Below are 26077 nucleotides of genomic sequence, written 5' to 3'. Positions count from 1 at the left end.
TGAGGCAAACTTTCATTCGGCATCGGACTGTTGAGCAATCCAGTTCATTTTGCTTTCGCTGCGCTTCGATCTAAGATTGGACCCCACCAGTGGTAATCCAACTTGGATATCGTCGTGTGGTTTTTTCAGTTCGTTTTTGGCGTTATTCGTATCGTGTAAACACGATCTTTCCGCGTCATAAATTGGACACTTCGCGTAGTCTGTGATGAGCAAGAAGAAGAGGAAGGCAGGCTCGAGCCCTGCAAAAAAACGAACGCATTGCCAGGAGCAATAAAATTTCGAGGTAAGCGTCATCTAATGATGCACGCGATGTTGGTGCAGTGAAAAGCGCTCGCACTGAACGAGCCTTCGCGAGTGTGACACCGCATCGAACAACAGCGAAGTAGGCGATTTCGGCGCGTCGGTCGAAAATGTAAACGCCGTTACCCAGGCAGCAACCAAATCAAGCTCTCCCCGCTGGTGGTGAAGGCGGTCGCTCTTGACAAACCCATCAGCGAATTCGCATCGAAGGGTGTTACAGCAGGGAACAAGCTGTGTGGCATAATTCAGTCTTTTTCCAAGCAGTTAACATTGTTTGTTTTCCGTCATCATAAGGGCTTCGTTGGTGCCTTTGAGGATGCATCAAGGCATTAAACTGACGTTATGGCGAAGCAGACGTTAAGATTGTGCGCCAAAGCGTTATAGAATGATATCCGAAGATATAAACAAGCGACTTATATAAAATAACAGCGTAGTTCTACGTCTACAATGCGGTCGTATCTTGGACACAATCTCCTGTAATTTTTTTTTTAAATCCTGCGATTTCCTCTTCGTTGATCGTCGATTAGTTGCTCGTTATTGACAGATCTGTTCGGGAAAGCACACAAATGGACATAGCAAATGTATGAGAAAATGGAAATGCTTAAACTTTTCATGAAATTTAACAATTTACAAACCATGGGATTCTAATGTATAGCATATTAAACAAATCTTAGGGAATTTCCGATTCGTTTAGTGTGTAAATCGCCAAAATCCGTTCGCAGCAAAAATAGTTATTAACATTAACTTTATTTCATAAAAACGTGACCTGTTTCCTGATTTGGCACCCTTAATGAAAGACGTAGTTCTACGTCAAAAATGGACTTTTTTTCGGATGGTGATAGAAAAACTAAGACAGATAATTGAGTTTGATAAATTTCCCATGGAATGTAATATTATCTTACTTGCAAAAAATTATAGGAGGTTGTGTCCAAGATACGACCGCATTGTTGACGTAGAACAACACTGTTATTTTATATAAGTCGCTTATTTATACCTTCGGATATTATTCTAAAATGCTGTGAAATTTTAGAAACAACTGGTGCGTTGTTGTTGAAAGTTGCATTACTTTCTCATGCTCGAGAGAAGCGCAGCTGTCACCCTTAGTGGAGAAGTTTTGCTACTGGCAATCGAAACCTAATCACATACAAAATTCCAGAACGACATTTACTTTCTTGGTGACTAAACAAGCGGAATAAACTCTTTTTGTTAATAACAACCTCGAAAACAGTAGCAATGCTTCATTATGATCAATATTAGCGCAAATGCAATCCTAGTTGAAGGCAGTTTTGCGACTGACACGCGAACCCATTCAAGATGCTTGGTATTCCCCAAATATTTTTTTGGCACACAACCTTAACGCCTGCTTCGCCATAACATCAGTTTAATGCATTGATCCATTCTCAAAGGCACCAACGAAGCCCTTATGATGACAGAAAACAAACAATGTTAACTGCTTGGAAAAAGACTGAATTATGCCGAGATGCAGAATAGAAGGTGGGAAAATTCACGGGTTTTGGTTGTGTTAAACCTTGATTGTATTAGTAGCCAGGAAGATAGGAAGTTCACATACCTGGCATACCAGTCAGTTACTGAAATGGTACAAAATTGAATGTGTCAATGAATAACGGTGAAAGACGATATGCAGAAACTAATTACATGTTTCCAAAACAAATTTTTCGCATTATGCAGAAACATATCACGAACTAAAATGTTTAATTTTTTCTTTGATTTCTTCTTATATCAGAAGTAGTATTATAATGTCTACTATGTTCGGATTTTAGAGCAACTTCATGGAAGTTTATCTCTTGTCAGCAATTGTAATTACTTTTTTCACAATTAGGGTGCTGAAAACTTCATTCGTCTAAAACTAAGATGCGAGCGGAAAACTTTTCGTCTCAATCTAGGTCAAACGGAGTCAATTGAATTCAATTTTCATGTGCGTTTTACATGAATAAAACATGCAACTCTTTTTTCCATGCACTGTTAAATGTTTATCCGTCAAAGGAACAAAATATTCTGTGACTCTGTCTTTGTTCATTTACGTTTTTGGTCGACGTAACGAGAAGTAAAATTGAATTAAAATTAAGTTTAGAACATCTCAAAAATACTGAAATTTCAGTTTCTGCTAAAATGTAAGTTGGGCCCTTATGATTTTGAGCGCTACCTTTGATTTAAGAAAAAAAAAACTAGTTCGTTCATTTCATATGCTTATTTTTACTTTTCATAACAACACTTTTCCTATGTAGTGGACTATTATAAGAAAAGTAACACAAATAAACAAAATCTGTGACGTCACAGATTTAAAAATCTTCCCACATTTCATTTTGCATCTCGGAATTGTGCCACATAGCTTGTACTCTGCCCATCGATGCCGAAATCGCCTACTTCGCTGTTGTTCGATGCGGTGTCACACTCGCGAAGGCTCGGTTCAGTGCGAGCGCTTTTCACTGCATCAACATCGCGTGCATCATTAGATGACGCTTGCGTCGAAATTTTATTGCTACTGGCAATGCGTTCGTTCGTTCAGGCTCGAGCCTGCCTTCTTCTTCGTGCTCATCACACACTACGCGAAGCGTCCAATTTATGACGCGGAAAGAAAAACACAATACGAATAACGCGAAAAACGAACAGAAAACCCAAACGACGATATCCAAGTTGGATTACCACTGGTGGGGTCCAATCTTAGATCGAAACGCAGCGAAAGCAAAGTGAACTGGATTGCTCAACAGTTCGATGCCGAATGAAAGTTTGCCTCAGCGAGATCCACTGTTTATATTCTAGGCAAGTATTCCCCTTCATTCTTCTACTTTTCCTTTGTTCACGGAGACTTAAAATCCTATGATTTCCCCTCCGTTAGTCGTCGATAAGTTGCTCGTTATTGAGCTCTGTTCGGGAAAGCACACAAATGGGCAGAACAAATGTATGGGAAAATGGAAACACTTAAAGTTTTCATGAATTTTAACAATTTACAATCCAGGGGATTCTAATGTATAGCATAATAAATAAATCTTACGGAATTTTCGATTCATTTAGTGTGTAAATCGTCAAAATCCGTTCGCGGCAAAAATAGTTATTAACGTTAACTTTATTTCATAAAAACGTGACCTGTTTTCTGATTTGGCACCCTTAATGAAAGACGTAGTTCTACATCAAAAAATCCTACGCCCTTGCGAGTGGCCTTCCGACAGTTAACTAGAACATTCGCCTTGACGGACGAAAACATGCGTGGAGGCATGTTTTTGGAGTTCGTTCTTCGTTTTATTTATTAATTCCTTCTCAGTTCTCGCGAAAAAAATATTGGAGTAGATCTTACGCTTCAGGTTAGCCCAAAAATTCTCGATGGGACGCAGCTGGGGACGTTGGACGGGTTCGCCAACTTGGGTACCACATCGATATTCAGCCGCTCCATCTCCTCTAACAATCGCTTCGAGTAGTGGGCCGAAGCCAGGTCCGGCCAGAACACCAAGAGTCTCGTCGTCCATCACCACCGCCACGTCGCGATTCGCCGAGAAAATCGACTTGACCATTTTATTCAGCCGCTGCCGCAGCGTCTTTACCTGCAGCTATGAGACCAGTGGACGGGACTTCCGCTTCCTAACATGTATGTCCACGTTCGTCAGGTATTTTTTCACTGCTTGGCCGGCTGCACCGACCTTCCGGCCAAGCGCACCCAGCGATGTAGCCACTTTTCGCTCGATCTTCCTCTTCAGCATCCTTTGGGGCTTCTTATCGCTCAGGGTCGTCTGCCGTCCGGAACCGGGCTTTCTTTCGATGCTCTGATTGTTGTCCAATAGTGTCAAGATGTGTAGATGCCGGAATGGGCGTATCCGGCGTCCACAAAGTACGCGCACACTTCTGAACGGAGTAGCTTCACTGTTTTCGCCATCACGTCTAGAGTTCGACTGATAGAGCAGTGATTTTTTTCTGTTGACTCATGGGTTACTATGATTGATGCTGCATGGGTAGTTACGTCAGTGCGTGTGAAGGTAAACCCATGAAAAATCGGCAATATTCGTCCGTTTTTTTTAATGCAAACGTTACTGTGCTCTGGTGCGCTCTATTTACGAATACATAGTATGATTACCCTTCCACTGAAATGGTGTCTAGCGAATTGGGATCCAGCGGATATTCGTTCATTTCACTCTGCGTGATTTTCGCTTGGATATTATTTCAAATCTACCTAGCTACGAGGATCGCTCGATTTACTGAGCTTACGTAGCGAAGGCAACTTTCATATCAGGTCTGATATCCTCAAAAATTTACTATTCTTACCTTCTTCAGTCGTTCAACTTCAGCTTTCGTAACCTGCTACTCGGGTAACGTCCACATTGAACTACTATTGAAGGACGGGACGGGCGAAACATTCCACACGATTGTGTGTGTGTGTGTGTATGTTTGTGTTTATTGTATCCATCGTATGCGTGAGAAAGCCACTGCGTGAAAGATCTAAAAATGTTCGTGCTTAAGCTTGTACTTGTACATCGCCTTATTTTCGGTGTTGTATAGTTATTTCTGTAGGGATTGTAGGGGTTTTATTAGATGAGTTTACAGGTTTTGTTTCAGTTCATTGTTATTATAATAAACCAGCGAAATGAATTCAATGATTTCGACGTTTTACGCTAATAAAACGGCTATGTCTAGAACACAACTACAACTATATATTTTTCTATTTATTGTTTTATTTCTAAACAAATTTAGCCGCACACAATACAACTGATTTGCATTTTAAACTATTCACACTTGAGAAAAAGAATACATATACAAGACTTATTTTTCATATACACGTCAATTTCAACATGACAGTTGCTATCCTCGTAGTATATTCCGTTACCTACAAAGAAAATATAAATTTACTTATTATTCAGTATTATTTATTTTACAAAATTACGTTACATTAACTCAACGGGAAAGATACGATTTTGATACAAGTTCAAGATATATAGTCCCGTATTTTAACGGCTGTCAAATTTGGATGCGATACAACTTTTGATTTGTTTAATTTGATTTCATAATGAATAATTCTGCCATGGTAACGTTTCGCACTTTATGACCGTATCTGGGCTCATTGCTTGAAAAGTTTAAAAAATTGAGACCATGTGATTTGGAGCGGCAACCTTTTCTTTTTGGAGCTGCCCAGAAGGTCGTACTCACGCTCTGCACAAACCTATCAGCATCTGAGAACCAACGTCAAGTATGGCAGAATTATCTTAAAAGGATTGAGACTTGCAAGCGGTCACATGAAAATTTTTTGAAAAAAAAACCATTTTTTTGCATTTGTGCCAAAAATGGCTTTTTTAAAAAATTCATAACTTTTGAACTACTAGACCGATTCAGATGATCAAATAAAGGCAATCAGCTGGCCTTTTTTTAAAAAATACTATACTTGCAGAAAATTTTAATTCTGCTCTCGTTATTATTGATTGTATTCGTTTTTTATTGATTTCATGGTCTCTGGACCAAAGGCGCTATAGTTTTTTTTTATATTTTTTTCTGGATAGCTGAGGATTTTTCACACAAAATATCTCGAAACCAGGGAAGCGTTTTCTTTTAATTTTTGAGTTATGATTTTTTAACGTTAGCCGATGGTCCAGAAAATATTTTTTTCTCATTTTTTCCACTACAAAAAACCATAACTTTTGATCTACTGGACCGATTCAGATGATCGATATATCAAATTAAAGTCAATGAGCTAGTCTTGTTTGAAAAATATTACACTCTGAATAAAAATGGATTTTGTTTTTGTAATTATTAATTATTGATATTTGTTTTTTTTAGCTTACATCGTTTCGGGTCCAAGGGCGCCATATTTTTTAATATTTTTTCCTGAAACCTGAGGTTTTTGCACATAATATATCCGAATACCAGAGAAGTGTTATTTTTCGTTTTTTAGTTATGATTTTTCAAAGTTAACATGTTTTCAGTTTTCGTTCAACATTTCTATGCGACTAGACTGGATTTATGTGATAAGAATCCAATTAATTGGCAAATGTGTATTTTTTTCAAAAAAAGCTAGCTAGTACGATTTAAGTTGATATGTCGATCATCTGAATCGGTCCAGTAGTTCAAAAGTAATAAATTTTTGAAGGAAGTCATTTTTTGTTTTTTATAGTTTTCATGGTCTCGGGGCCAAAGGCGCTATATATTTTTTATATTTTTACTGGAAAGCTGAGGATTTTTCACATAACATATCTCGAAACCAGGGAGGCGTTTTTTTCGTTTTTGAGTTATGATTTTTTCAAAGTTAAGCGATGGTCCAAAAAATAATTTTTTTCCCCATTTTTTTCACTACAAAAAAAATCATAACCTTTGATCTACTTGATCGATTCAGATAATCGACATATCAAATTAAAGCCAATGAGATAGTCTTGTTTGAACAAATATTACACTCTGAATAAAAATGGATTTTGTTTTTGTAATTATTGATTATATTTGTTTTTTTTATAGCTTACATCGTTTCGGGACCAAGGGCGCCATATTTTTTTATATATTTTTCCTGAAAGCTGAGGTTTTTTCACATAATATATCCGAATACCAGAGAGGTGTTATTTTTCCTTTTTAAGTTATGATTTTTCAAAGTTAACACGTTTTCAGTTTTCGTTGAATATTTCTATGTGACTAGACTGGATGTATGTAATTATAGTCCAATTAATTGTTATTTTTTTCAAAAAAGGCTAGCTAGTAGGCTTATATTTGACATGCCGATCATCTAAATCAGTCCAGTAGTTCAAAAGTAATAAATTTTTGGCAAAAGACATTTTTGGGAAAAAAAAAGGAAAAATGATTTTTGGACCATCTGGTAACTTTGAAAAATTATAACTCAAAAACGAAAAAAAAACCCTCCCCGATTTCGAGATATATTATGTGAAAAATCCTCAGCTTTCCAAAAAAATATAAAAAAATATAGCGCCCTTGGTACCGAGACCATGAAAACTATAAAAAACTAATACAATCAATAATGACAAAACCAAAACATCAAGCTCACACAATAGAGGCAATCCGCTCAATGAAAGTTGATAAACGCTCATCTTATTTCCTAACAAGAATAAGACATCTATTGAGTGTTTTGGTCGAAAAATTATTCAAGATTACCTTAGCATGGGTTCCCTCTCATTGCTCGATTCCGGGGAATCGGACTCGCTAGCTAAGGTGGGCGCTTCAGAAGGCACACTTTTTGAAAGGCAAAATGCCTATAATGAATTTTTTCACATTCCTCGTCAGGACACACTCGTTAGTTGGCAGCGCATGTGGAGTGAAGATGAGTTCGGTCGTTGGTTACACACGATTATCCCTAAGGTCTCGACGAGTGCATGGTTCAAGGGATTGAATGTAGGTCGTGATTTCATTCGCGTGATATCTCGGCTTATGTCCAATCACTACAACCTAAACGCGCATCTCTATCGCATTGGGCTCGCAGCAAACAATCTTTGTGATTGTGGCGATGGCTACCATTCTATCCTGGATTCCTCGAGTCGAGAAAGACGCACCACGCTAGATATGGGGTACAGACTAGGGAGCGTTGCTGATTAATGGTCAGCTGCATCCCAATAGGAAGTAGCCCGTGTCGGGCACACGTACAGAGCATCGAAGACTGCAACATACCAATTACGAAAACACTTGTAATACTAACCTCGAGCCAACCGCGAGTAATCGGTTACATATTACTAACATAGTTGTAAGACAAAAATTATCAAAATATTGGACTCCCGGCCCCGTCAGGCTAACGCCACATGTGCCTTAATAAAAAATATATTTTGGGAAAAAACCAAAACATGGAATTTTTGCAAGCGTAGCATTTTTCCAAGAATGATTAGCTAATTAGCTTTAGTTTGATATGTCGACCGTCTAAATCGGTTCAGTAGTTCACAAGTTATGAATTTTTGAAAAATGTCATTTTTGGAAAAAGGGGAAAAGTCGACATTTCGGTTCAGCCTAAAATAAAAATGGGCACCCTAACAAAAAAATAAAAAAAATACGAGTCCAATGTTTTGCGATAAAGATCAAAACTACCGATTTTCACGAAAATCTAAGAACCACTATATCGGTTTGGCATATATATATATATATATATATATATATATATATATATATATATATATATATATATATATATATATATATATATATATATATATAAGTTATAAGCGAAACCAGGTTTAACCTTCAAAACCATCAACACAGAGCACGTGTTGTCGAGCGGGTAGTCATTGAACGAGGGTAATGATTTAAAGCAGGGTAGTTGAAAGTGTAGTCAACGGGTAGATTAGTCAAGTTCTCGCTGGATATAAAATTTGGAGCAATGTCAAAATAAAGTAGTTCTAGCCTAGAGCTCAACCATCTAACATGTTCTTATTCAACCATCTTTCAGAACCTTTGGTGATTATAACTTTTGGCATCAAAAAATTTTTTTCGAAAACCCCGATTTCATTTGGGTGACAGAGGGATTTCAGTTTTTATGAAAAAGTACCCCTTCGTCTTTGATGATGAATAATAATTCAATAAACAACCATCACATCGCAAATCGAAAGACAGTTTTGAAAACTTCAATAAATTCAGCATAAGGAAAATTAGTTACTTTAAGGAAAAAAATATTGAAATTTTTTGCATCGACTTCAAAAAAGTGCCAAAAACATAATTTTTATAGTGCTTTACAAAATCCACTGTAATTCTGCAAAAATCGCAGTATGTTCTAATGTTTGCAGGCAAATTTTCAGCATAGTGTATTCCCTGAACATCTGTCAACGTTTCATATTGATACGTTCAGCCGTTTTTTCTTGCCGATTTTTCAAAATTTGGAGTAAATTAGAAGAGCATTTAAGCGCAAATCGTATCAGAAGTAAAAAATCCTACGCGACTCTCAGAATGAACGATTCGCAATTTTCGTCTTTATGAGTTTGTGGGTGAAGAGTGCGTGTATGTGTGGAAATGCGTACGTATATGTACAAGTATCATCACTCCTTACAATATTTGTTCCCATCTCATCCGTTCCCACCAAAATTTCTCATCGGCTATTTTCCAATTTTTGATACCCTGTTCTGAAATAAAGCGTGTTCCACTTGAAGCGTTGTGCATCGATCGAAACAAATGGCAGTTAAAAAGGGCAAGGTCTGCTCTATAAGGCGGTTAAACCAGGATTTCCCATCTGATGTTTCCCAATAGTTGTTAACTCAGACAGCAACACGAACCCAAGCGTTGTAATGATTGAAAACTATCGATTCATGTCTTGTCGCATAATATGAACGTTTTTCGGCCATAGCTCGCTTTACACGGATCGAGTGTTGTCTGTAGAAGTCTTCATTGATCTGAACGATGTTATGATGTTCATATTGAATCACACTCTTTTAATCCCACTATATACAGATCATTACTTAGGCACGGTGGATACTCGGCTTCGGCGTTGATGTTCCTGGTTGGTCGGGCTTTACATACGATCTTTTGCATTTTGAATTGTCATGATGAATCCATTTTTCGTCTCCGGTAACGTTTCGATGCAAAAAAGACTTCATTTTGTCCCGTTCAAACAAAATTTCGGGCATGCAAAATCGCCGTTCGACATCTCTTACTTTCAAATTGCATGGATCACAATTTCCTTGCTTTTGGATATATCCTGCGGTTTTGAGCCGTTTAGAAATAGTTTCTCTAGTTACTCTCAGTGATTCTGCAAGTTTGTTTGCGTTTGACACGAATCTTGATCGAGTAATGTCTCCAATTCTTCGTCTTTTGTCTTTAACACCAAAATCACCAGTTTTAAATCGTCCAAACCATCCCCTACAAAATATATTCGATGGTCCATAGTCACCATAAACTTTCACAAGCATTAGATGTGCTTCAACTGCAACTTTCTTCCAATGAAAACAGAAAATCTAAACTTCCCACAAATGGTGCTTATTTGCAACGAAACTCGACATTTTCAAAACAGTAAAAATTGTACTAATTGTGCAAAACTCAAAGACTTGTAAACAATATGTGATTGACAGATGTCAACACTTCACGATTCAGTAAAATCAGCTATCACCGTCGATAGCACCAGCCGGGTGCTATGATTGATGCTAGGATCGTTAGCAAAGTCTCAAGCAGAACTGTCAGTGGGATACCCAATTCATATGAAAACAAAGGGAAAATGTCAGTGGGATACCCGATATGTTGGCTCCTGTCAGTTCAATGGGAGTTCTCTAAAGACGTCACCCGGCTGGATAGCACATTGAACCATATTGGTGAGGGGGAACGAATTAAGTTGCAGACCAGCGCTCGGCATAGTCATAGTCAACTGAGGATAGTCAGCTGACTATCTGACTGACTATATCCGTATTCCACCAGTTCCTCCACCAAAACGACTAAACAGTCAGTCGGGCGTTTAGTCGCTATCTCCCTCTACCGACTCGACTATATCATTTCATTCTTCCCAGTCAAATTGTCCTCATTGCATTTTGAAGTGACTTACCCCAAAACGAATTCGTTCCTCTCTTTCTCTCTTTCATGTACGTGTGCATGCATCGATGTTTGAGTTGAACGTGGTTTGACATACACTACAGGTGAGCTAGCTTTTTTTTTTGTATCGTAAACAAAAATTACTCACACTAATACTAAAGCGAGGACCTTTATAGCATACTTGATAAATGTCTAAGTTCGTTGGTTTGAGTTCACGATGGGTAGAAAATAAACCGTCCATTGATGGGATAACTACATTGTTGCATCAGAAATCATGTTCTAGTTACTCATTATATGGACGTAAAATAATATTGCGTACGTGGGTCAGGGTCAAATGGAAGTGTGGATTGAAGTCAGTTGAATGATGAGGCAGATTTGTATTCATTAGTCGCGTCAGTTAAAATAACCACTGGCTGGACTAGTTCACCAGTCATCCTCGCTAGTCAACACTAGTTAATTTATTTTCTAGGCAAGTCACTTTTTGTTGCCGGCGGCTGCTGAAGCAGTTCTAGTCGAAGCGAAACTGCTGAGAGTAGAGTCGATAAATTCAAGAAAGAATTAAAGTGAGAGCTACTCCGAAATTTAAAGTAAAAGTGCGAGGGAAAACAGGGGTTGGAGAAGTCGCAGTTCCTACGAATCGTTTCGTGTTATGGCGGGTTTACATTAGGGAGATTTATAGCTATACATGGATTTATTCACGTGAAAATAGGTGTAAACGGATGAGAATAAATATGATACACTTATTCGAGGTATATATAACTTGAATAAATTCAGCATATGTAAACGCTTGTGAATTTCTCACTGGTGAGAAATCACTAAAGTTGGATGCAGTTCTACTTCAGGTGAATAAATTCACCGAAGATATGAATATATTCATTATAGAAGTTCACGCTAGTGTAAACGGATGATGCGATTTCTATAAATCTCATCATATTTCTTCACATGAATATATCCCTAGTCTAAACCCACCCTTATCAATCCTGAGCTCAAAATAACCTTTGAGCCAACCGCTACTTACAAAACAACGATACTAGCGAATTTGTGATAGATGATGAAACCTACGCCAAGGCAGCCTTCAAACAACTTCCTAACCAGGAGTCCTGTACGGCATCCGGAAATGGGAATGTGGCCTATTGTGTACAAATGCAATTTCACCGTAAAGTGGCGTTCGTGATCAGGTCCATATATGTATCATAGTTTTAACCTAAATTGGTGTAGACCAGTCTTCGGAATTGAACGCAGTTCTGATGTGCAACACTTTTTTTGCACCCAGTTGAACTCTCTCTCCATGCGCACACCTGCGCCCGGACGAATTAACGCACACCGAAACAAAGTTCAAATGTTCTGTTGTCAACACGGTTCGCTTCTGAGTTCGAACATCCTCACTCACCGTATCCATACACCGGCTTATATTCCCAATTTTAAACCGAGCTCGAATCTAGTCTTTCTGCGTTGCTTTCTCTGTTGATGCGGATTGTATGAGGGTGCGCTGTTGCTTAGCTTAGAACAAGCGAAGACAAAACGGGCGCTAGAATTTTATGTGTTTGTGTGGGTATAGAATGAGGGGGAATTTAGTATGTGAATTCTGCACCGTGCTGATTTTGGGCTCACTTGTTTTGAGCTCGGTGCGCTTCGTGCCAAGAATGAAGTTTGTTTTCAGCGTGCGTTTGTTTTCAACGCACGCTGATTAAAATTGAATTCGAGCGCAACACAGCGTAGGCTTTCTGAAGACTGGTGTAGACTAAGTGAACCGTAGAATTAAAAAAATTAAAGTTTTCTCTCTATAGGGCATTAATCTACTCACAATGAGACATGAAAACTGACGGAACATGAGTCATCGAAATATCTCTCAAAATTTTACATGTACGGTTAGAAAATAACTTACCAATCAAAGCTTCAGTCGAACGACATATGAAAAGAACTTCTAAACAGAGAAGACTATACTCTTCCCTTGCCTGGTTTTTTAACCACCGAAACAGTTTCTTCGATATCTGTATCTTTTTTGTAGCCTTTTGGATGTTTAACCTGCAATGAAAAGATTGAATATATTAAACTGATATAGATATATACGGGGGTGCAAATCGACTCTTTCTCCCGGGTGCGACGCAGATCCTTCCCTGGGGGCAAATGTTTCTACTTTTCTGGCGGAAGAGGGGGTGCAAATCAACTCTTCCGCCTGTGTGCAAAAGCTTTACTCGACGGCACTGTATATATGGCCACGCAATTTTGAAACTCGTTTTTGGAACAACTGTTAGTAGACAAGGTTTGCAATTCTGTGTGCTCATGCAGGGTTACTCCCAGAACAACTGAGCAGATCGGAAATGTTTCGAGCATTTTTTAACTACAAGCATCATGCGAGTCAGAAACTTCATTGACCTTGTGGAGAGAAGGTTTGTGTTGCAAGATACTTCATGGAGCACAGTGACAAAATCTTTCGAAGTCAGAATAGGGCCCGGTCCCGATGAAATCCCCAATGTAGCTTTGAAAGAGGCGATCCAAGCGACCGAGGACATGTTTAGAATACTACTGCAGAAATGTCAGAACGGAAGTCGTTTACCAGAAAAATGAACGATTCAGAAGTTGGCGCTGTACAAACCCATATGTTTCCTGGATACGCTACTTTCTTTAATCTGCCATCCAAAGTTCAGGCAAGGCATTCAATGCGGTAACTATAAAATCATATAAAAAATACTGTTTGGTAAGTAGTTATCGGTATTGAGATATGAAAACCCAAATCCCAAAAGAAAATCACATTGAACCATATTGGTGAACCATCGCTATATCGCTGTTTCCGAGTTCCGAGTTCATGTTCCTTTGAGTCGTATATAGAACAATGTGTAGTATGTATTATTACAAATATGATCTCCATCGCCATCATCCCAGCAGGGGTCACCGAAAAATAATGCTCTTCCTCTGTGCAGAAAACAGCCATTTTTCTCTCAATAATGACACTCATTTTCCAAAATAAAGAACACGTGAAAAATAAATTGGATATAAGTTCAAAAAATAACTAATAATGAAAATATAAATTACCGCAATTTTCGTGAAACAACGATCAATTCCATATCGATTCCTGGCAACAATGAAATACGCTCCTTCATCTGTTGGTAATGCTTCCTTGATTGAAAACCGAATAAAATCGCCGTGCACCTCTTTTACGGTTCGTGCTGCGTTCGTGATATCCTTCGTTCCCTTCATCCATTGTACTGCAACATCCAAATGTTAATGATATCATATGTGAATCGTATATTACTTACTTTTCGGCTTGGGATCTCCAATGATCTTGAATGCCATTGAGATTTCTTGTCCTTGTCGTATTTTTATTTCTGGTTGAGGCCTAGCCATAAATATTGGTGGTTTAGCTCCCTTTATCGCGTTTGGATTGATCACATCTACATTTGAAGATGATTCAGTCTTGCCAAAAGCATTAGTTGCTCTACATGTATATCGACCGGAAGCATCCATTGTAGCAGCTGCTATGCATAGCGCGTGCACACCCGTGCCATCACCGTAAAATCTGAACTTGGGCGGCCTTCCTTTGACTTCATACCTGTCTTTGAACCACTGTACTTCACAGTTGCCCTGTACTTCCACTACCAAGCATATATTACCGCCCGAGGGAATAGAATAATCTGCTAAAGATTGATAGAAGGTAGGTAGGTTTGGATTACGATGATAATAACTGTGTGTTCGCTCAAGCATAATTTTTTCCTTTCCAACAAATTGTACGTTGTGGCTGATGGCATCACTACATCCGCCACTTTCAGCCTCACACGTGTATGTGCCAGAGTCTGCTTCGCCAGGCTTCGTAATGATGAGCTTACATGTTCCGTCCGCATGATCATATTGTTCATATTTATCACCAGGAATCAAATACTCTCCATCCTTGATCCAGGCAATATTAGGACGTGGAGAACCTCGAACGCGACATTCGAGAATGATTTCATCCGAATGTAATGAATACGTCTCTAAATATAAATACAAAAATCAAGCAGATAATTAATATAAAACGATTATATCGAATGAATAATTGTTCCTGCAGTAATTCAGCAATGTAATAGTCATGTTTGTAAACTTGTGTAATATATAGATTTTTGAATCTTTAGCCAAACAAAATTTTCAATCTATTCTTGAAGGCACGACTATTTAAACATAGCCAAAACACACGAAACATCTGAAACAAAACGGAATATTAGGCTGTCAAAAAAGTCCTGCGGTATTTTTTTTTTTTGAATTTTCATTTGTTCATAAAATTAGTTACAATCATCTGTTTTAAGTCAAATATGCGCCGTTTTGTTCGATGACTTGTTCCCAACGAGATGCCAACTTCATAATACCCCTGTTATAGAAGCTAGCTTCCTTATTGGCAAAAAACTCGGATAGCCAATTTTCACAGGCCTCTTTTGTGGCTAACTTCTGACTACCTAGCTCGTTCGCCATGGACAAAAACAGGTGGTAGTCACTTGGTGCAAGGTCCGGACTATACGGCGGATGCAAAAGAACTTCCCATCCGAGCTCCCGGAGCTTCTGGCGCGCCACCAAAGAAGTGTGTGGCCTGGCGTTGTCCTGATGGAAGACAATGCGGCCTCTGTTTATCAAAGATGGCCTCTTCTTCATGAGTGCTACCTTCAAGCGGTCTAGTTGTTGGCAGTTCAGGTCCGAATTGAGCGTTTGGCCATAGGGAAGCAGCTCATAATAGATTATTCCTTGACAATCCCACCAAACACACAGAACCTTCCTGGCCGTTAATGAGGGCTTGGCCACCGTCTGAGCCGCTTCAGCGGGTCGACCACGACCGTTTGCGCTTCACGTTGTCGTAAGTGACCCACTTTTCATCGCCAGTCACCATCCGCTTCAGAAACGGGTCGATTTTGTTGCGATTCAGCAGCGATTCACATGCATCGATACGGTCAAAGATGTTTTTTTGCGTCAACGTGTGTGGCACCCATACATCGAGCTTCTTTGTGAATCCAAGCTTCTTCAAATGGTTAATAACGGTTTGATGACTTATCCCCAGCTCTTGGCCGATGCTACGGCTGCTACTTTGCCGGTCTTTCACGGCTAATTCAGCGATTTTGTCGCAATTTTCGACGACAGGCCTTCCGGAGCGTGGCGCATCTTCGACGACCTCTACACCAGAACGAAAACGTTGAAACCATCGTTGTGCGGTGGAAATGGAAACTGTATCGGGTCCATAAACTGCACAAATTTTATTGGCAGCTTGAGATGCATTTTTGCCTTTGTCATAGTAGTACTGTATAATATGTCGGATTTTCTCTTTATTTTGCTCCATATTTGCGACACTATAACTCACGAACGACTTAACCAAACAAAACACTGTCAAGGACTATATTATAGCGCGCAAAAATACCTTTCCAACAAGCTATAGTATGAATCGATACAATGAATACAACTAGAACTACGCGCTTACAACGACACCTCGCGGAAACACCGCAAGACTTTTTTGACAGCCTAATATATGATTAAAGTGAGAAACTGATTGTTGGAAGTGTGATGCCTCATCTCGGGCGTAAATATTCCACGTTTACTGGACGGCTCACTAATCCCACCCAATTCAGAAAAAGTTGCTTATTTGAAATTATTAAAACAACAGTATCACGTTGGTCCTTCTGCGAGATAGTGGTGTTAGTTGTAGGCCTTGCAAGCCCCATCACAAAAACACCGAGCAACAAACGGTACACAAGAAGATTTGAATCGGACTAATCAAAATAGACTCGAGACGACAAAAACGGACTAACGATTGAAAATGTCATCAAGATCACCATCGGTGATTTCAATGCTCAGATTGGTGAGGAAGAGGAGCTCAAACCGATAATTGGTATGTACAGCGCACGCCAGTTATCAGATGAAAACGGTCTAAGACTTATCGATTTCGCCATATCCAAGAATAAGACCGTACGTAGTACCTCCTTCCAGCAAAAAATCCTCCATCGATACACCTGGAGATCATCAAATTAAACAGAATTCCAAATCCATCATGTTCTGATAGATGGTCGGTACTTCTCGGACACAACTGACGTCAGAACCAATCGAGGCGCTATCATCGATTCGGACCACTACCTAGTAGAAGCGCCTAAAAATCTCCATTGTGAACAACATTTGGCACCGACGCTCGCAACGGTACAATCTTACACGAGGAATGAAGACGACAGGACGAGTGATTCGATAATGAATGTTAGCAAGTGTTATGCGGGTAGAACTGTGCGCGGAAGCTAATTCTACATCAAGTTACCCGTTAACGTGGGACGATATAAACAGAAGCGACAACAGCAAACCCAACTCATCCGGGAGAAGCGTCCTCACGATGCGAAGATGTGTAGGAACTAAAACAGTTGCATCAAACCCATGAGACGCGAAAGCTATACCGGAAACTCAATGCACCTCGAAAAGATTTCGTTCTACGAGTTCCAATGAGTCGGAATAAGGATGGGAGTATCTTGTCGAACGAAGTCGTCTATCTCACTGATTCATGGGATGTTATCAGACCGGTTTCACCGGAGCCTATGAAGTGGTGTTAGCCGCAGGCCTTGCAAGTCGGAAGTGTGCTGGAGAGAATCTTTCGAACTTACGCGGGTTACGTATATCTGATTCTTGATTTTTTTTTGTGGCATTATGTTGGTATTCATGTCTCTCACTTATGCTGACAAGTACGATTATTTTGAATGTTCAGTTAATTTTTGACAACTGATTTTCTTACACGTGTTTTGGTTCATCTTCGATTTTTGCCTATTGTCTCTAGAGAAATCCCTTCGTAGTGCTGAAGCAAAATCGGCTATGGCTATGGAAATGCTTAATGGAATGGGATAGAGTGGACCACTCTATCTACAAGAGTTGTTCTAAAAGTATCACGATTTCTGGATATCCACGGATTACTTATATTCGATTTCAGTTGTTGACGTGCTCGGGCTTCCGGCACGCTTTGCATTGTTTACATCTTTTCGACCCTCCGAGAACATTTTTACGAACTCCGATATACGTTGTTTCGCTCCAAGGTAGGTTCACCAGATGTGACATCTGGTCAACATTCGGAATGTGTTCGCGCACTTAATTTTGGGCCTGATCACGAACATCACTGCCACGTAGGGGAAGTGGGGGCAAAGTGGTCTCCCTAAGGAATATGCCTATTTCCAGCGCCCACATACCGCTTCAATTCCCGTTTCTCGAAGAATATTATAGTTCAACTTATTGTTCTTCAATATAGCAAACGGCTTTTACTATAAAAATTCAAAATAGTACCCTTTTCATCATTAGAAAAAAAAGGTGAAAAATCGAACTTTTTTTTAGCTTGGAGGTAAAGTGGTCACCTAATGGGGGCAAAGTGGTCACCCGCACATATCAAGCTAAATGGGATAGATTTATGCGTTTTTTTTCGTCCAAATTTATTCAATTTGTATTTGATATAGCAGCTACATGTATGAAATAAGCTTGGCGTATTCACCTAAAGTCCCAATTTAAACCTTCTCTTTCATACAAAAACGTAGTAAAAAACACATAACGTTCCGCATAATGAGTTTTGGTTTAGTTGGAGTGGCATATTCATCAAGGGTCAAAGCCACAAAAAGATCTTCTTCAAAAGCAGAATGAGATGAGGTATATCAGCTATAGTAAACAGAACATTGTAAGTTGTTATTCACCTATGACCACTTTGCCCCCAAACATCAAAATAATTTCTATGCTAATTAATCGCTGAGATTAAAAAAAAATATCTGTTCACCTCTACTAGAATATGTGAATAGTCGTCCACACTGATGATTTGTCCAATACATCAGATTAAATAAACTAAATTTCACGAGAAATTCCTCAGATACCATGCGCACAGAGCTACGAGATTTCGGGCTTTTGAACGTTATGTCGGTTGCATAATTTCGGACGTTTGAACGTATGTAGGTAAAATTAATACATTGTATGAGATAATATTCAATTTAATTAAGCGTATGTTTTAGAATGGCAAGTTAGTGATTATACCTCGATAATTCAGTATTTCAATGCCAACTATTCGGGCTCAACCCATGATTCATTTGTTTGGTGCGTTAGTTTGCTGAATTTATTTTTTTACGTTTATTTGTCGTTTATTTGTTCATTAAAAATTATTTACATAATTGTTTTAAACCTCGACTTCAAAATTAAATTTTAATTCATCTATATCAATCCTATCATTGCTGCTATCAATGAAGGTGATATATATCAATAACAATTTCATTATTAGAGTTCTTTCATTCGCTGCTATCCCCTCCAGTGAGGGCCGAAGGAGATTGTCGAATTGAAGAATTCGTTGTCTGCCAGTTACCACTTGCAGCTTTTGCTGTAGCACATTGTAGGCGTCTCGTACTCTCGAGCAGCCGAAAAATTTGTGTTCTATTGTCTCAATACTCGCAGAACAGTGTAAACACATTTCATTGTCCGTTCTTCTCATAGCAAACATCAGTCGTCGGTGTGAAAATTTTTCGTTTGTCCAGATATATAGAATGCTGCGTTGTGAAGGTAATAAGTCCCGAGCAGTGATATTCTTCCACACCCGGGGCCAGTTAATTGTAGGATTCGCTGTTTCAACTTTTGGTTTTGCTGTTCGTTCGGCGAAGAATCGATGGATGAGACTGGCGGTAGGCTGCTGTCGAATTTGGAAGGGGAAAGTTGGGAAGTGGTTCAGGATGAGCTTTAGGCAGGGAAGATCTGAAGGGGGGACGTTTGTTTGGGAGAGGAAGGAATTATAATAGGGAAGGGAAACTATTTCGTGTAAGTGACGGTTGATAAGCAACGCCTTACATTTCAACGCTGGCAATTGCAGGTTGAGGCCACCATCCTTCCGTCGACGCGCTAGTTGCTCCATTGGAATGGTTGCACATGTACCACGGAAAAGATATCTTCGCATAGTGGCCGTCAGTTTCGCCACGTGAACTGCCATTGGGTGCAAATTTGCTGCCATGTACCACATTCTTGACGAAATAAAAATGTTTAGCAGCGTTACCTTTAAGTGTAACGATAAGCTGCGTAATGAATGCAGCCATACTAAGCGCGAGAAGCTGGTCACAAGTAGGTCCCAATTCATCTTCATCATGCATCGTATCGAATTCTCGAAAAACACTCCAAGAATTTTAACGGTGTTTTCTGTGCGAAGCCACGGAACATTTATCGGATCGTTTACGCAGCCGACGTTGATTGCGATGGTTTTGTTTTCATTCAGGCGTGCCCCTGCCACTCTTTCAAAACGCCGGAATAAGTTTCGCATTGCATCGAGCTTATCGACACTGGATACAATGGCACTAATGTCATCTGCATAAGCGATAACTAGATCTGCTCCACACACTTGTTCTAATCGCCGCAGAAGAGGATGAAGGTAGAGCACGAAAAGATGCATCGAGAGCGGATCCCCTTGATGAACAGATCGTTGGATTGGAAACGAAGCGGAGAGATGTCCGTTGATGAGCAAGCGGGAGTAAGAGGTTGCTGCTATACGCGAAAGCAAGTTCACAAACGCTGAATTGAATCCCAAAGCTCGCATCGTGTTAAATAAAAATTCATGGTCCACTCGATCGAAAGCATGATCGAGATCAAAAGAGATCAGCTTCCCTTTCTGTCTGCTTGCTTTCAGCTGTGCAATTCTATCTTTCAAAGCTAGTGTTGCTTGGAAGATATTGCGCTCCGCGTTTGAGCATTTTTGCGAACCAGTCAAAACACCATGGGCTTGAAGCACATTTTCAAGCCGCCGTTTCAAAATACGAGAGAGAATTTTGTAGTCGTAGTTTATCAAACTGATTGGTCGGTAGGAGTGCGCGTCGTCTCCCCCGCCTCGCTTCTTGACCAGCACGATCACTCCATCGACGAACTGGGATGGAAAGTTTGACCTGATTGCGTCATTGATGACAAGGTTTAACTCACGGTGTATTACATCGAATGTACGCAGAAAAAATTCCTTCGGCAGCCCGTCTGGCCCAGGTGATTTCTTCGATGCGCTTGTGCGGATGGCTGAAAATATCTCAGCAGTGGTAATGTCATTCATACAGGCTTCGTTTACGGCATCCTGCTCGGGGATGATTCTGTTACATTGGAAAGAGCCTCCTTCTCCCTCTTCTACATGCCCTGGTGCGTAAAGATTCGTGAAATATTCGACCATGTTATTCTGTATCGAAGTAGAATATCCGATAATTTCGCCTCTCTCATTTCGCAAACGCTCGATAACGGTTTTTCGACGCACACGCTCGCCCAACTGGTAGGTCGATAACGGCTCACCAGCAACGAAGGTTTCGTTTATTCTCACGAACTTTTCGGAAAAACATCGTTGGTGTGCTAGCATTTCTGCTTTTAACCGATTGATAGTGGTGAGCATGGCATGGTTGTTTTGATAGCTATCGTACGCTTGCCGTAGTAGGTGATACAGACGTTGTTGTTCCCGATGAAAGTTGTTGAAAGCTATTTTGGACTTCCATCGGAAAAATGACTTTATTTTAGGCTTTGCGCACGACAGCCACCATGATCCATCCATGATGAATAATTCCACCGTTGGCGAGTCCTATACTGCCACCGAATTTGGAACTCATTTATATTCTCTGTAGTCAGGAGATGGGGACGGAGGGACCAAAAACCACGACCATGCGCTTTGTCAAGGAGAGGAAGGAAAATTCTCGCGGTGACTGCTTTGTGATCCGAGAAACAGCATACATGAACAGCTGTTGATCTCAGCTGTTCTCGGAGACCATCGCTTACGTAGAGCCGATCGAGCCTGGACGACGAGTTGTGTGAGATATATGTGTACTCCATCTCTCGTGGACGAAGCTGCTGCCACACATCATGCAGATGTAGCTGTTGAACGGTTGTTTTGAGAGCTGGACTCGAGTTTTATCCAGTCGCATCGCATTGTCGGATAACACAGTTGAAATCGCCACCTAAGATAGTATGGTCGGTATGGTGACGAAGATAATAAGATAATAAGCGATGGTGTTGTTGAAAAAGCGTTCTCTTTCTGCCCAAAGAACAGAACCAGATGGAGCATACACATTACAAAATGTAGTGTTGTGCACACGGAGTGCGAGTAGTCTGCCGTCCAGGCTCTTCTCTACGTGTGAGAATTTAATGTGATCTTTCAGAGCAATTGCCGTTCCTCTCCTCGCATGGTCGACATTGCAGACAACGTTATAGCCGGACAAGACGAGCTGTTCGTTTTCAACCTCCTGTAGAAACACAATATCCAACTCCATTGAGCGAACAGATGTGCGAAGGGCGTTTGACTTGGTTTGGTTGGTGATGGTGTTGATGTTTATCGTTGCAATATTACAGCTGACGTTCTCCATTCTTATAATATTTCTTCGTCGGAGATTCTGACGTGTTCGTGATCGCTGATACTGATATTTTCTACGGAGTGACGCATTTTCTTGCCCGGCGGTTGTCTACGCAGGCGTCGAGTGTTCGAGGATTGAGATGTTTGCGAGCCATCCGTTTCGTTGCCATCGGGTCTGCGATGCGATGTGATGGCGTTCGAGATCGTGATTGGCGAGAGTTGTACTACAGCGTGTGTTGTGGAATTGATCGTTGTCGCAGTGGCAGCGGGGGGTGGCGTCGTGTTATTCTGTTGTGGTTGTGAACATGTATCTTGTGTCTCACTTACTCGAAGGAGATTTAATTTTTGACCCGATATATCGCTTGATCCGTCTACACGCGGGTCTTTCGTTATCCGTGTTGAGGAAACTGATGACAGTTTACGTTGGTTGGATGGTTTAGCCTGTTGTGGTTGAGATGGTTTACTCTTCGTCACGCTTGCATACGACAGGTCTGCTGCGAGCTTCTGTACAAACAGTTTTTGTTTTGCACACATGGAATACCAATGTGTGCAAATTCATGGCAGTGTAGACAGGTCTGCCGCTGCCCCTTATAACCCACTGCAGTTTCTTCGCCCTGGATCGTCACGAGGGATGGTATGTTCTTCATGACTACCATTCGAGCAACACGAACTCCGGTTTTAATACCACCAAAGACGCTGAAACGGTCATCCCATAGTAGGTCACGAACACTAATAACATCACCGTACTCGGCAAGAAGATTAGCAACTTGTTTATTGGTGACACTTTCTGGTAGCTCAAGCAATTTGACTTCTACCGCACCGTCCTCCATCGTAATTCTTAGCTTGTATGACTTTCCGTCGAATACGAACTCGTGCTTGTTGTCGTGTTGCTCCACTATCTTCTCGGCTAGTTGGAGGTAGTTGACCTTCACGAATGTACATCCAAGCCGTCTGCTTGGCTGAAGCTGGAGAACATTTTCTCGCGTGAGGCCTAGTTCTTTTCCCACGAAATTATGGATTTCATCATGGGAAAGCAGCTTCGGGAACTGCGAATAGTCGACGCGAAATGTATTTTCGCGGCGCGGCATCGCAAAATGCGACTTCTCGAGGAAACGACAAAAAACCGTATAAAATAGTCCGTGATCGACTTCCAAAATCTTCTCGTCTAAAGAACATCGACTGATCGACTCGGAAGTTGAGCGCTGAAACAAACGCTGTTTCAAGCAGGGCCCGAAATCTTCGAAGGTTAAACATTGAGGACCGACTCTACTCTCTCTTCGACTAGAACTGCTTCGGCAGTCGCCGGCAACAAAAAGTGACTTGACTAGAAAATGAATTGACTAGCGTTGATCAGCGAGTTGGCAACAGACCAACCGATATCTGAATGCGAACGGCAGGCTTCTTGATTTGGCATTCGTAGCCTACCAGACCAATTAGACATAATCGAACCCAACTCGCCTCTATTGGCAGTGGACAACCACCATCCACCGTTCGTTCTGCTATTCGACGTGGACAGCGACGATCTAATTGAGCACAAATGAAATAGACGACAATCCTTCCTACGATTTCAAGCTATGCAATTTCGCACAGCTGAAAATGGCTCTGGAGGCTGTTGACTGGGAAACTGCACTGCAAGCCGGATCAGTAAATCAACAACTTTCAGCATTCTATGAAAAACTCTACGCAGTACTGAATGAGAATGTGCCTCGCAGAAAACGTTCATTCAGCTCAATGTCCAGTAAACCTTGGTGGACCCGTGAACTTCGAAACTTGCGCAACATTCTCAGGAAAGCTCGTCACCGCTTCTTCAATTCGAAGTCTACAAACGATCGAAACTACCTCCAAGAGATTGAACTACAGTATAAAACAACGCTATCAGACACCTACGGTAACTATATAGCCACTATTCAAGCTAGAGTTAAGCAAAACCTGGCGTGCTTCTGGGACTTTGTGAAGAAAAGACAATCATCCACTCGCATACCACGTAGTGTGAGCTTTAATGGTGCCCAAGCCAACTCAAACGAGGAAACTGCAAACATTTTCGCTACGTTTTTTGAGGGCGTGTTCAGCAAAGCATCACCCGTACCAAGAGGTGACTGTTTCGCTCACGTTCCCGCGTACAACATCGACCTCCCTGTCATCAAGTTTACCGAAAACGAAATTGTGAGAGCTATCGACGACTTGGATATCAAAAAAGGATGCAGGATGGATGGAATACCTCCCATACTGCTCAAAAACTGCTCCAAAGAGTTAGCAGCTCCGATCACACATTTATTCAACCAGTCACTTCGCCAAAATGACCTTTCCGGATGCCTGGAAAGCTGCTTACATCGTTCCCATCCACAAATCTGGTAGCTGCAAGATGGTGGAACATTACCGTGGTGTTATAATACTCTGCTGCATTGGCAAAGTATTCGAAAGACTGGTGCACAATGTTTTGTATAGCGTGATGTTCCCCATTATTTTTGAAGGCCAACACAGGTTCATGAGGCGTCGATCTACAACATCGAATCTCATATGCTACGTTACTGCCTTGTCTCGCGAAGTAGAAGAGAGACGACAAGTTGACGCAGTATATGTTGATTTCGCGAAAGCATTCGACACGGTTTCGCATGTCCTTCTCATCGAGAAGTTGAAACACATGGGATTTCCGGTTCACTTACGAATTGGATTTCCTCGTACTTGTGTGACAGAGCCCTGTCAGCCATCAATACTTGATGGGAACGGAAGTATTGGAACGTATATCGTCCATTTACGACTTTGGAGTCACAATCGACTCCAAACTCAGATTCGGTAAGCACGTGGCCGCTACGACCGCGAAAGCTTTCTCCGTACTAGGCTTCATACGACGCCACGCAGCGGAGTTTACAGATATACACGCACTGAAAACACTTTATTGTTCGCTAGTTCGTAGCACGCTGGAGTATGCTGCGCCTGTTTGGTCTCCTTACCACACTGCTCCTGTTATATCTATCGAGCGGGCTCAGAAAAAAATCAGTCGGTAGTGATTTTAACTAACTCGGCTAATGAATACAAATCTACCTCTTCATTCAACTGACTTTAATACACACTTCCATTTCCCCCTGACACTAATTCATACCCGCGTACGAAATCTTATTTCACGTACATATAAAGAGGAACGAAAACTTGATTTCTGATGCAAAAAGTAGTTACCCTATCAATGGACGGTTTATTGTTCACCCATCGTGAACTCAAACCAACGAACTTAGACATTTATCAAGTATGCTATAAAGGTCCTCGTGTTAGTATTAGTAAAAATCGTGCATAATAGCGCACATACACGGGGCTCTGGCAACCAAATTGAGCGTAGGCAGCATAAAACAGGACTCGCGTTCAGGGGGCTCACATATTGTTTAATGTTTGGGGTCATATATGTTAATATTTGATTACGTTGGATAGTTTCCTTTGGCAAGCGATGTTTGGATACCCATCCGGAAGCTTTCTTGACGATTTGCAATTAAAATCACAGCTGAAGAATCGCGCGGAGCACTTCATTTTTAATTTTAAGTTATGATTTCTATGCTGATGATTTTCTATGCTGGCTACAAAAAAGCGGCCATCTTAGTAATCCCTTGCACACACACTGCACGCTATTTTATACGTGTGAGTAATTTTCGTGTACGATACAAAAGAATCTAGCTCACCTGTAGCGTATGTCAAACCAGGTTGAACTCAAACATCGATGCATGCACACGTACATGGGAGAGAGAAAGAGAGGAACGAATTCGTTTTGGGGAAGTCACTTCAAAATGCAATGTGGACAATTTGACTGGGAAGAATGAAATGATATAGTCGAGTCGGTAGAGGGAGATAGCGACTAAACGCCCGACTGGCTGTTTATGTGCGATTCACATAGAACGTTACGGAAAAGAACGTCTACGTTCCGTCAACGTCTCCACCAATTCACACATGCAGTCAATGCTTGCACCAGCACCGTCACGTCTAATGTCAAACGAATGATTTATTCAATGTTATTCATGGTGTCGCCATCTACAACAATTTTGAATTGCATGCCTAGAATCAGCCCTAAATTTAGAA

The 26077-nt window shown here is 40.7% G+C and overlaps 1 protein-coding gene across 2 annotated transcripts in view; it reads right to left on the bottom strand.

Annotated features, from left to right (window-relative positions):
- Window positions 1-4961: 4961 nt before the first annotated feature.
- The window catches only part of LOC129776116 (muscle M-line assembly protein unc-89-like), a 54684-nt gene continuing 33568 nt past the window's right edge, over window positions 4962-26077 (bottom strand). Inside the window, exons 5-8 of one of the 2 annotated variants that reach the window (XM_055781532.1) lie at window positions 13983-14693; window positions 13759-13931; window positions 12611-12750; window positions 4962-5131 (exon numbers count right to left, since the gene is read on the bottom strand). In XM_055781532.1, coding sequence (XP_055637507.1) covers window positions 12664-12750; window positions 13759-13931; window positions 13983-14693 — 971 coding nt within the window. In that variant the 3' untranslated portion in view covers window positions 4962-5131; window positions 12611-12663. Of the gene's footprint in view, window positions 5132-12610; window positions 12751-13758; window positions 13932-13982; window positions 14694-26077 lie in introns of those variants that run through there. The other variant, XM_055781533.1, reaches the window with a different exon arrangement.

Source organism: Toxorhynchites rutilus, chromosome 3 (genome assembly GCF_029784135.1).
Source record: "Toxorhynchites rutilus septentrionalis strain SRP chromosome 3, ASM2978413v1, whole genome shotgun sequence".
Classification (NCBI taxonomy): domain Eukaryota; kingdom Metazoa; phylum Arthropoda; class Insecta; order Diptera; family Culicidae; genus Toxorhynchites; species Toxorhynchites rutilus.
Note: the sequence above shows the minus strand (reverse complement) of the source record. Positions and strands in the feature narration are given on the sequence as shown.